The 12,472-nt window shown below is 38.4% G+C and overlaps 1 protein-coding gene across 1 annotated transcript in view; it reads left to right on the forward strand.

Annotated features, from left to right (window-relative positions):
* Positions 1–12,472, forward strand: part of THSD7B (thrombospondin type 1 domain containing 7B) — a 568,319-nt gene that overhangs the window by 535,951 nt on the left and 19,896 nt on the right. The window contains exon 20 of the mRNA XM_078070024.1: positions 9,433–9,578. Coding sequence (XP_077926150.1) covers positions 9,433–9,578 — 146 coding nt within the window. The remainder of the gene's footprint in view (positions 1–9,432; positions 9,579–12,472) is intronic.

Consider the following 12,472-nt stretch of genomic DNA (forward strand, 5'->3'; position numbering starts at 1 on the left):
TCAAAAGCAAAAATGTATGGCACAGATGAATGTGTTTCTTAAAAGAGACCAAACTCTGGAGTTGAAAGGGTTGGAAGCTATCGTCGAAAAGCATCTGTACCTTGTCCCTTCTGAGACAGTGTGCCAGCAGCTGTCTTTTGTATGAGCCGCGTTCATTTTTCCAACTGTTGATGGCAATGGGGCAGAAACCATGAGAGGAGATAGTTTATTTAGTCACATTAAAGTGGGCAAGCAAGTTGCCTGGGAGTCTGACTCCAGCACCTGCGGCTCTCCGCTGACTTCTTTATCAAAGGGAAAAAAGTCCACACAGTTGTCTCAGTTTATGAATTCGCTGGCTGTCAGGCAAATGCTGGTGTGCTAGATGTCCCAGATGCTCCCCCCACGAGCCACACTTCACCATCAAATCCACAGAACTACATTGATCTGGGGAGAGATTCTGAAATGAGCTCTTTCTTTATTTTCCAAGCGTCTGGATTGCCTCTTTAATGTACACCTGATGCTTGGCATATACTTTCTAATTGTGTTAAAGATTTCAAGGTCAGAACAGTTTGAATCCAATTTATTTCACGTCAGAGAGAGACTGATTCTAAGCTTCCACTAAGGGATCTTTTTAGATAGATTTCAAAGATCAAAGCTTGTAATAGAAGAGCTTAATATTTGGATTAGTCATGTTCTTTGCTGAATTTTCATCAGTTCGGTGGAATGTAGAACTCCCTAAATTTAGCATATCATGAATTATTCATAATTATTATTTAACTGATAACACTCTAAGAATGTTATTAATCCCAAACTGTGATTTTTTTTCCTATTTTGTATTTTTTAATTCACTGTATATGAGTTTATGTTTCCTACATTATGTAATCCAGCCTGATTCTGTGTTTCCCAGATGACATATAATTTTTGTCAACTCTGGCCTATAATGCAAAAATAATTTTGTATTAACTCCAAAGTACCCCAACTTTTTTATTTTTCTGGCTTTTTTTTTTTTTTCTTTTTAAGCAAAGGTAAGCTGGTAACCTTCAGTTTTAGTGTCTGTATAAAATGTGATCACTGTGGTATCCTTGATTAGGCACAGTCCAATAGTTAAACAATTCAAACTTATTTGTTATATCAAGCAATTAGTTCCTATGACAAGAGAATAAGAAGCTAAATTATAGAATGGTAGAATGGGGAAAACAAAAGACTGAACAAGAAACCAGGAGATCTGAGTTTTCGAGCTGGCTTTTCCAATGGCAAGTTGTAGGTCTTTGAACTAGTCTTTGCAGAACTCGCACTACTTTTTATCTGTAAGCTGATGAAATGTTAGAATAATTACTTTTTAACATCTCTTAGTCAAAGGCACAATAATTGGAGCCCGAAGTGTTTTAGTAACTTTTTACAATACCACAAAATATAGGCATAGGCATAACTTTACAAGTGAGGTGATAAGTAAGCTGCTCAAGGTCATGTAGCTTGTCAGTTATAGAGGAAAGATTCAAAGCCATGTTCAGGTGTCTCCAAAGCTCTATTTGTTCTATTTTGCCCCTTTGCATCTGACACTGTACTTGTAAATGTTCATGTTATGTCCATGGTCCTGTGTATCACTTTATAAAAATTCTCATAATTTATAGGTATATTTAAAAATAAGCAGAGGAAATGGATCTCAGATTGGAACACAAAGAGCAGTAAGGGTTTTAAGAAGTCCCCCGGAATTTTAAGCCTCCTAAATGTATACTTGTTTCCTAATCAGTCATGTCACGTATTAATTAGCCTATCAATTGGAACGTAGCTGCAGGGAGCCAATATTACCTAGGAAAGGTGTGACTCTGATGGACACAGTAGCTGGAGGATGACCAAAATCTCTCTCTCTGCCCTTCTCCTTTTGCGCCACATGGGGGAGCTCCTTATTGGAGTATTTCTGCCGTATAAAGGTTTTTACAGTGGTCCATCACGTTTTGTTAGCTTTTAATGGGACTGAAATGTGTTTGTTGAGAGTAGAAGTGGAGATGAGTGGCTAGAACACACTACAGAGAAGTCTGGAGCTCTTTATTTCCAAGCAAAGCCAAAGGTGCCTAATCTTCTATCCTTGAAACACCTATCAGGATCCGTGATCTCTAAAACTGTGGTCTTGTCATTTCTTGCTTAGCTGACCTCATTCCCAGATAGATGGTCAGGTCTTGGACTAGTCTACTTTACTGTGAAAGGCTTATGGAATCTTTATCTTGCCTAACTTGAGTGTTCTCTCGGATGACAGGTATCTGGATGCCTGCAGCAATTTTCAGATCGGCCAAGGAATCCCTCTGTAGGGGAAACCCTTGGACCGTAGCTCTGAATGCAGAACTGTTACCATATCTTCCATCTCTAACAATGCCAACCACAGGCCAAAGATCAGTCTTTAGGTTGCCGATCAGGGCCAAAAGTTTTCCCCGCTCTGTTACATTAGGAAATAACATTGATAACATAACATAATAAAAGAAAAAAAGAAAAAGAAAATAACATTGATCCCAAATCCATGACCACCAGAGCGTATATTTAAAACAATGTTTACACTTAAACTTGGATAAAACATCTAGGCAGTATTTTTTTAAGTTTTTTTTTTTTTTTTTTTTTTTTTTTTAAGTAAACTCCACACACACGTGGGGCTCAAACTCACAACCCTGAAATCAAAGGTCACATGTTCTACCAACTGAGCCAGCCTGGTGCCTATAAGTGATATTTGTTAAGAGAATTAAACAGTAGATTCCAGTATAAAGAGCCCATGAAATTAACTGAACATTTTAGACAATGTAACTTTCCACTGCTTTCAGAAATTTACTGACAAGTACCCCAAAACAAATAAAGAGCTTTCAGAGTGGAAGATGATGTTAGTACTATAATTTTAATTATATTTTACCAAAGGAAAATTTGAAATATATGAAAACAGGCAACACATTTGTTGCACAGGGTAGACCTAAGTACACATTTCTGACTTATCCAAGTGGCCTAACAATTACAGCATAGCATCTGATACCTGACTTGGACCAGATGAAAACCTTTGAGAAGCACATGCTTTTAGAGTAAGATAGATCTTTATTCCAATCTTGCTAGTTGTGTGATTTTGCAAAAGAAATATTTTAACTTCTCTGAGCTTCAGTTTATGAAGTGAGAATATTAATAAATGTGTGTTAAGCAGAGTCTGAGATTGGGATTCTTGTGGAAGTGATTTATTTGAGGGTAGTAGGGAGAACAGGTGCTCTCGGGGGAAGGGAGAGCCAAGCAGGCAGGATAAGGAAGGGAAAAGAACTAAGCAAGAATATTGCTATATCACCTCTGTATCATAGCACATTGTATTCACTTAAGTAACTTAGTCCCTCCCCTCCATAACAAGGAATACTTTTATAATGACAAAAGGTATTATACAATAAGTTGTCTTAACCAGAGACACATGTGATAAAAATTTATTAATAGATTGACATGACCAGCTATTAATGAGGTTTTTGTTGGTATCCGCTGGCTTCTTTTTCATTTATTTTGCCATCTGCTAGTATTTGTTACTAATATTAAGTAGCAGGCACCAAAAGCTTAAGAACAAATCCATAGGAGGAAAAACTTAAAAGTGGAAACACTGTATTAAGTAACCTAGTCGTTGGGTGCACATCAGAAAGGACTACCATCAACTTGAGGTTAGTGACATTGAGCCCCACCCTTTCTGGTGTAAGTTGGCCAATCCCTTGTAGATGTCAGCTCTGGAAGACCATTATGCATATGCCTTGAAAATTCAATTCCTATTCAAAAGAAATAATGCCTAGGTAGAAAGCAAACCAGTCATAATATTCAAATGACATGCTATAAGCTCAAAGTGACTTCTTTATACTACTGTTGTTATAGTTACATGTCTGCAGTGCATTGAGGTTTATGGGTATGTTCATCTAAATTGCTCAGATATTTTAGTTAATGAACTATTTAAGGTTAAATAGGTATGTTCTTTATTGCTCATTATTCTTGTATTTCCTTTTCCACTTTCCCCTATATATATACTTTGCACTGTTTGGTCATATTCAAACTGTCCAGAGCTATCAAAACCATAATTTTTAAGCCAATGACCATATGTCAGGGCCGCAGAAGAACTATTGTTTAAAACGTGCCACTATAAAGGTATATGATGGCTGGCTCCTTGGATCTGAAAGTCTGGTCAGAGAACCACTGCACTGACTCCATTTCCTTTTATAAATTTATAAATTGACAAATATTTAAACAGCTTTGTGAGGTTTTTTTACTGCTTACATTTTCCACATCCTCTTTGTCAGTGGGGCCCCAGAGTGAAGTCTGAATACTTCAGTGGGAGTGTGATCTGGCCCAAAGTGCTTTAAACCTATACGCAGGTACCATATAGGCCTCACTTTGGGCGTGTGTGGGGTGTGTGTTTGTGTTACCATTCATGTACCTCACTGTCTTTTTTTTTTTTTTTTTTTTGGCATTCTTACCATGCAGTTCTTTTTTCTTCATTGCAAGTAATTATTGCTAATTTAACAGTAGACCCAATATCACTGTTGCTCATAATGAGTTCCCAATATTCCTCAAGGGAGGAGAGGAAAAGGCTCCGAGAATTGCTAGCAAAGCTACCCTACTGTAATTTGGGTCTTTATTAATCAGAAACATATTTTGTAAGGGAGTGCTTTTCTATCTTTTATAGCCTGAAGAGTAGATGAACACAGTCGATTGCTGTTTTTACATCTCTTTGGTATTGCTTGTTAAACATCTTATCTATAGCTACTATTGAATTCAGTTTCCAAATAGAGTCCTAGTCCTCTGTCTTTTACTGAAAAACATAAACCCAAACGAGGAATCCAGACAGAGTGTCCAAGAAAATGCCCCTATTTTCAGATTGGAAGCATCGGGATATGCATGGTAGCAATCTTCACTCTTACTCTGAGGGCAGAAGGAATCCAAGCCGCGGTGTAAGAGGTTTGGTGGGTTTGGGACAAGGCAGAATCATTAGGGATTTCATAGTTGTATGCGTTTCATATCATAAGCCTAGTAAAATACCGGTAGAAGCAGTCAACGCCAGTTCTAGAAATAGATATGAAATAGCAGTTGTTAAATGGCGAAAAATAGAAGTTTTAACAACCACCTGTTATATTTTAGATATACTGGTAAGGTGGTTTATATATGGTATTTTTTTTATTTATATAACCAATGTGAGATGACTCTAAGGAATCCTCATCATTTCAGTACTTTTCACCTGAGTCAGCATAATTGTGAGTTCTGAAGGAAGCCAAAGCCTTTATAATATCAAAATATTCACTAATGAACTGACCATTTATGAAACGATCCCCCAACCAACAAGCTTTCTCCACTGACACATGTTCTGTCATTTCATCAGAGTATTTGCTGGTCAGTCTCTAGCTTCAAATAGAGTATGTACCCAAAACAAAGGGATACAAAAGGGAACGATTTGTACACCAAAGATTAAAGGGAGCTCTTGGGAAACTTGATGAAAAGTGAGTCGAAGGCCAAAGACTCTGATGATCAAACTGCAAAAGCCAGTCATGAAACAATGGATCATTTATAGGGTAATCATAAAATTACATAAGAAATATTAATAGCTAATTTATTATTTGTCCTAATAATGATTACATTGTTGCAACTATCATCTACATGGTAGTTGATATTAGATCAAGTAAACTCACTTGCATACTTTTTAGTTCCAGAAAAAGTCCCATTTAGACGTTTTTATTAAAAATAATTTAATTCCCATTGCAACAGATGGATTGTTAAGTGGCATTTTCCCCAGCATAAATTATTCTCAGATAGTAAGAACTTTCTACTTTATTTTACAGAAGAGGAAATTCATGTTCAGAGGAGTTAAAATACTTCCATGTAGTCACATCATTTACGAGCTGTCAAATTGAGAGAACTGTTTCCAACTAGAGAATTTTGATGCCAAGTCCAGGTTTCTTTTCACCATACATCAGCTATTTTTTTTTAAAATTCTCTTTCTCTTATGTTCTATATCACATTGTAACTTTAAATATCTTTAATTTGGCCACATTTTCCACTGCTTTCCCCCCACATGAAAATTCACTATCACCAAAACAATTTCTTTAGGCTCCCGATTTTAAGGGTTCCTTTTAGAATAATCAGTGTTGAGAGAGATTGCTTGGTTGGATATTCCATCCCGTCTTATGTTTGGAATCCCAGGCAATTTTAGACTACTACCATTGGAGATGGTGGGCCTCCTCATTGATACCATCTGTAGTCCATGTAGCTAGATGTAATATTTACAACTGCAGGATTTGTGAAAGAGTGCTTAATTTGGGGGGTGCTTTCTCTGATTATTTAATACAACCCAAATATCCCTGACTTAAGAGAAAAAAGAGGGGTGCCTAGGTGGCTCGGTTAAGTGGCTGACCAGCTCAGGTCATGATCTTGGGGTCCTGAAATAGAGGTCTGCCTCCCTGCTCAGCAGGGAGCCTGCGTCTCCCTCTGCCTGCCACTCCCCCTGCCTGTGCTCTCTCTCTCTGACAAATAAATAAAATTAAAAAAGAAACTCAAAAAATATCAAGTACCCCCACAGAAACCTTTTACATACTCATGCCTTCATTAGCAAAATTTTTGTCATTGAACTTTAATATTAGCCACTTAAACATGGCAATACGCTTCAAAATGTAGGATTATTATAAGCTCCTTGGTTTTAAATATGTGTTCTTGGTAGTGCTCAGCATTGTTTGAAAACCTTATTTTTTGTGTTAGGATAGCAAAAGGCAGTAGTAATCGGCATTGTTTGAAAACCTTATTTTTGTGTTAGGATAGCAAAAGGCAGAGAAATCACATGGCTGTGCTTTCAATGAATGATTTGAAGACTTTCATTATTTCAGAAAGTAATAGCATCATTTTTTTCCTGTTGAATACATTAGGTTCCCCCCACCTCTATGTCCAGCCAAAGATATCTGTCACTTTAATAGAAATAACTAGAATAGTTCTAAAGTAATGGCCATCTGCATGCCATCAATTCAAGAACAAACTTGAAATTATTTGGTTATAATGAAATATAGCCTCTTTAGCTGTGATAAAAGCAACACTGCATTATTATTATTCTTACAGCGATGGATAGAATAGAATGCAATTATAATGACATTTAGGGTAATAGCTATTTAGGTTAAGAGAATAAACATAAAGATTATTATAAAACTGACGAGTATTTAAGCAAGAATTAATGTAAAATCTTAAACCAAATGTATTCACCAAACAGGGACAACATTTCATATGAATGATGTCCAACTGATATGATTTGAGTGATGCTGGGTAGAACATCAAAAACACATGGTCTTCATAGGAACTCTCACCCAAGAAGAATGGGTCAATTCTGTTGTTAACCAAGCATGTGTCATTTTTGACTCAAATTTTACCTTCCCATAAAAGAACGTGGTAAGTAGCTATCCTTGCTCTCTCAACTCAGGGCTAACACAGCAGCCTCTGGAGAAGAACTGAGTTTGAATCCTGTTTTGCGACTTACTAATTTTTTTGACCATAGACAAGTGAGTTAAAGTCTCCCTCATTTTCCTTATCCATAGTATGTGAAGAATTTTCCTTTAGGGTTGTTCTTCGGCATTTAAGTATTTAGAATATTACCTTAGTATTTGGTACCTGCTCAGTAATTGTATTGCTATATCATCACACATTTTCAGATACCAGATATCATGTAGACAATGTATGAAAATATGAATTAAACAGATATTCAGTTAGTGTTTAATATATGTGAAGCACCATGTTAGGGACAGAAGCCTAAACCTCAAGGATGAAGAATGCAGTGATTGGAACCTCCTAGGGGCGCCTGGGTGGCTTAGTCGGTTAAGTTTTCGACTCTTGATATTGGCTCAGGTCTCAATCACAGGGTGGTAAGTTCAAGCCCCATGTTGGGTTCCACACTGGGCCTGGAGCCTAATTAAAAAACAAAAAACAAAAAACTTTTTCCTCAAAGGTTTTCTCAGAGGGAATTAGTTTACCACAAAATCTATAATCTTCTGGTAGCCAGTAAGAGGTCTAGTCTGCTGAAAGGTGAGTCACTCTTACTTGTCCCTGAACTTGAGGGCATCTGAGAATTATTCCGACCCAGGGCTTCCAAGTGAATTCTGTGTCGAGGTCCTCCCTAGCTTTCCATTTTTCTTAACATATAAATCTAGAATTTTGACATCAACTAAAGGACCATACTTTAAATAGCTTTCATAGCACTGCCTCAACCTAATCTTCCTGTAGCTCTGTTTGGGCCACGTTGCCCTCCTGTCAGTTCCTCACATGTGGCTTGCTCCTTTGCATCTCAGGACTTCTTCGCATGCCCTTTCTTCACTTTCTGTATATCCTGTCTGGCTGACTTTTTCAGATTTCTGCTCAAAGGTCAGCTGCTCACAGAAATGTTCTGATGGCCTCCCAGACTGGCCTATGTCCCCATAACATGCTTTCATGGAACCCTCTTTTTCTTTTTTATCACAAATACAATTACATAGTTAACTTTATAACAACAATGGAAGGACATCATATTCACAGACAATAGTAATGAAACTACTTGCACATAGAATCTCATCCACAAAGAAAGATTAAGACAGGAGTGAGTGGGGGAAAGAGCAAGAGAGAAACACAGACATTAAAATTCTGTCCACTATTCCCCTTTAATAGGTTTATGACCTGCTGCCTATGAGTGGGCATAAAATGACATGGGAACCCTGCTCTTTCCTTTGCTATTCCTATTAACCAACTGCCTTTTTTTTTTTTTTTTATGAATTGGAATACCAGTATTTGAACATGTTTTTTTCAAACATCCGGGTTCCTTCACACAAGCCAACAACTTCATCTTGTGTTCAGTGAAAAAGGAATTTGGCCCTAAACTGTAGGACCATTGTCCATATTGAATTAATTGAAAGAGAGTCTGGAGACCTTGTGGTGGCACCTTCCTAAGGAATTTTCTAGGGTAATTTGGGTTGTGTACAATTTTTACCCTACTTGCTAATTTAGAACCTCACAAGAAAGATGCAACTCTATTTTGAATATTTTTAATTTTGGCCTAAAATACAAGGTCTGTGAGGGCAGAAGCTGCATCTGGAAATTTCATCCCTGTATCCCTAGCACATGGCAAGATGCCTGGATCATCTTGGAGCTTAATATTTGTTGAATTAATTAGCATTCCCCCAATGTTTACAGTATCAGTCTATTTGGGCAACAATACAGAATTTGGAGTTAGGAAGACTAAAGAAGTAGAAGGCAGACAGAATTCCAAAACTTTAAGCATTATGCAGACCTTATATAACCTGCATGTCCATAGAAACCTAACTTAAAATGGCAGAAAAGCTGAGAGCAAGACGTGACAAAGTTCAGCATATTTTAATGAAGACTTATGTATGTAAAGCAACATTCTGGTTTTTAATTCCCTTACTAAGCCAGCCTGTAAACAAAAAGCCAACACCTTCCTTATCATTTTAGGTCGAATGAGCCGAACTCGATTTATCATTATGCCAACCCAAGGAGAAGGACGACCATGCCCCACAGAGCTGACCCAGCAGAAAACCTGCCCAGTGACACCCTGTTACAGCTGGGTCCTCGGCAACTGGTCTGCATGTAAATTGGAGGTAGGTCACGTGATAATACTTAAGGAAATGCTTCTTAGTATGTCTAAAGCATTTGTCTGGTCAACCTATGTGCTGATGGAATAAATTTCACAGCACCAGGGGTCTGGCACAATGTATTTTTATGCAATAGAACACACGCAAAACTACAACCAGGGGTGCCTGGGTGGCTCAGTTGTTAAGCATCTGCCTTCAGCTCAGGTCATGATCCCAGAGTCCTGGGATCGAGCCCCGCATTGGGCTTCCTGCTCGGCGGGAAGCCTGCTTCTCCCTCTCCCACTCCCCCTGCTTGTATTCCTGATCTCACTGTGTCTCTCCCTGTCAAATAAATAAATAAAATCTTAAAAAAAAAAAAAAAAAAAAAAAACCACTACAACCAAATGACTTAACCTCATGCCAAGTGGTGTTGCTAGGAAAATGGCAATTCATTAGGCACTGATTCTAACAGGGTCATGGGACTTTCATTCTCTTAGGCATTCTCCGGAATACAAGGTTACGTTCTTGGCTTGGTGAAAATATCAAAGTATTATTTAATTAGGCAAAACCCTGATGCGATGGAAATGCACAGCTTGCCGTGGACTCTATTTCTTAAAGAGGCACTTTTAGGCTTAGCCAAAATCTTGCACATGGGCAGAAAACCAAAAGTGTAGGAAAGTTATATTTTAACATTATTACACGAACCAAGGTTACTACATTTTCCTCAATGATTACTTTTTTATTGACCTGAAATATAAATGCCTAGCAACATCATCATATATCATATACCCAGAGCTTTTGCTGGATCAGCAAAGATCCTCTACTGCATTTTCTCTGTGGTTTCTTGTGTAAGAAAAAGCACATTGACTTTTTTTATTTTCTTATTTTACTAGTTTATCCTTCAGTTCATATTCCAAAGCACATTTTAATTAGGTAACAATAATTGTGATTATGCATTAAGAAATCTGCAGAGTATTCTCATAGAGATGTTTAGTGTTCTTGTCAGGATGACATTGTCATGCAGCATTACTATCTTGCAGAGTTAAATGCCCATGTATTTTAATAAGTTTTGTTCCAGAGGAACAAAAATGTGTGGTACATTTGTTCAGTCTCCTTTTTACAGAAAATAAGATAACCATGCTCATTAATTCAATAGTAACCTAATGGCTTTAAGTATGAATACTTTGTCCACTAGTCGAAAATCTTCTTTCCTAAATCTTGAGCAATTTGTAAATCCTGCTTGGAATCCCAGTAAGGAAATGGAAGGAATGTTCTTCCGTAGCACGGTGATAACTGTTGACAGAGTAGAGAAAATAAACTCAAAGAATTCAGGGACCCATTGCAGGGGAAGGGAGAAAAAAGTTAGTTAGCGGGGAGGGAGGGAAGGGTGGAGGCCTGATAAACCCCCTGCTCCAAGTCTCGCCAGGCATACAACCACTACTCTACCTTACTTATTCTTTCGTATCTTCCCTTTTTAATCTTCTCGGGTGTCAGGAGCCTTTTTTTTTTTTTTAACACACAAATCTGCCCACTTGTCCCATGGGAACATTATAGGGAAATGCCAAATATAGTGTTTCATGTTGCTGTCACATACTGCGCTTTTGCCAGAACCACGTGAGCAAGAGTGGTGGGTTGTGAACATTTTCTTTAGAATTGCCAGTGGGGCTGGGGGTCGTGGCAGCCATTGGAGATACCCAGGCTTGGAGACCCTAGCAGCAAGTGCATCCAGAAATTTCAGAGCTGCTTCCGATTTCTAGATGAGCTTCTTCTCGTTCACTGGCACCTCCAGCCAGGAGGAAACTCTGCAGTTCATTTAATCCAGGCAAAGCTCTTGAAAAACACATCTGCAGTTAATTGTTCCAGGGTGGGCACCTTACCCAAACAGGGCCAGTCAGCCTTCTTCCCTAAGAATTTGGAATGGAACTGAAGCTGTTCGAAGACAGTGTATTCAGGACTCTTACCTGCCACATTTTCCTGCCTTGTAGATAGGTAGCTCAGAAGAAGAAACAAAGAGGGTGACACAGAAAAAAGAAGAGGCAAAACAGAAAGGGAAGCATGATGAATGCCTGAGTTCAAGCTGCATTTCTGCTTTTCTTTAAGCCTATCTGTGAACTCTTTGTGAGACAGATAACCCAGTATCTTTTTAGCGGGTGGCTTTTTCTTCAATGTGTATGTCAACAGAGTTTGGAATTACTGACCAAAATGCGTGTAGGCCTCTGCACACAAGGGAAGAACCCCTGTCTCACAGCTGCACTCCTGCTTCTCCTTGTCCTGGCTGTCCTTGCCTGCCAAATACATGTTGGGCACTCATCCCCTGAGGGTGGTGGGGATGTCCAAGTGGCCCGCTGCCATCCAGTGGATCAGACCACCAGAGGCGCTAACACAGGGCTCAGCAGACGTGCCAGTTTGGCCACAATCTTACATGGAAAGAGATTAGCACAAGGAAGCGTTCATTGTCAGGCTTCACTTGTTGTAGTGTTTTCTTTTTCTTTCCAGAGTCCTCAGTTGATAACATATGTATCCACACATACATTGATGAATCTGTTTTAGGAGCTCAGACTCCTAAGTCTAACAGGCTTCATTTTGGTCAAGGTTCTGTCAGTTCCTAGCTCTGCAAATTTTGCCAAGGCTGTAAGTTCTCCAAGTCTGTTTTTTTGTTTGTTTGTTTAATCTCTATCAGGAGAGTAGCAATAGTACCTGTTTTTCTGGGAACTTTTGGTAGGGATTACACGGTTTTAATACAGTACTTACCATGGTACCTGTCATAAATTAAGAGCTCAATAAATTGTACTTGCTATTATAATTTTGATTAAAACTATGATGATTATTATCACCATCTGCCTCTCCACATCTGGTGGAGATGCCCGTTAAGAGCATACGAAACATCCATTAATGATGCGGATAGCAGAGAGTCGGTGAAA

This window comes from Halichoerus grypus, chromosome 4 (assembly GCF_964656455.1).
Source record: "Halichoerus grypus chromosome 4, mHalGry1.hap1.1, whole genome shotgun sequence".
Taxonomy (NCBI): Eukaryota; Metazoa; Chordata; class Mammalia; order Carnivora; family Phocidae; genus Halichoerus; species Halichoerus grypus.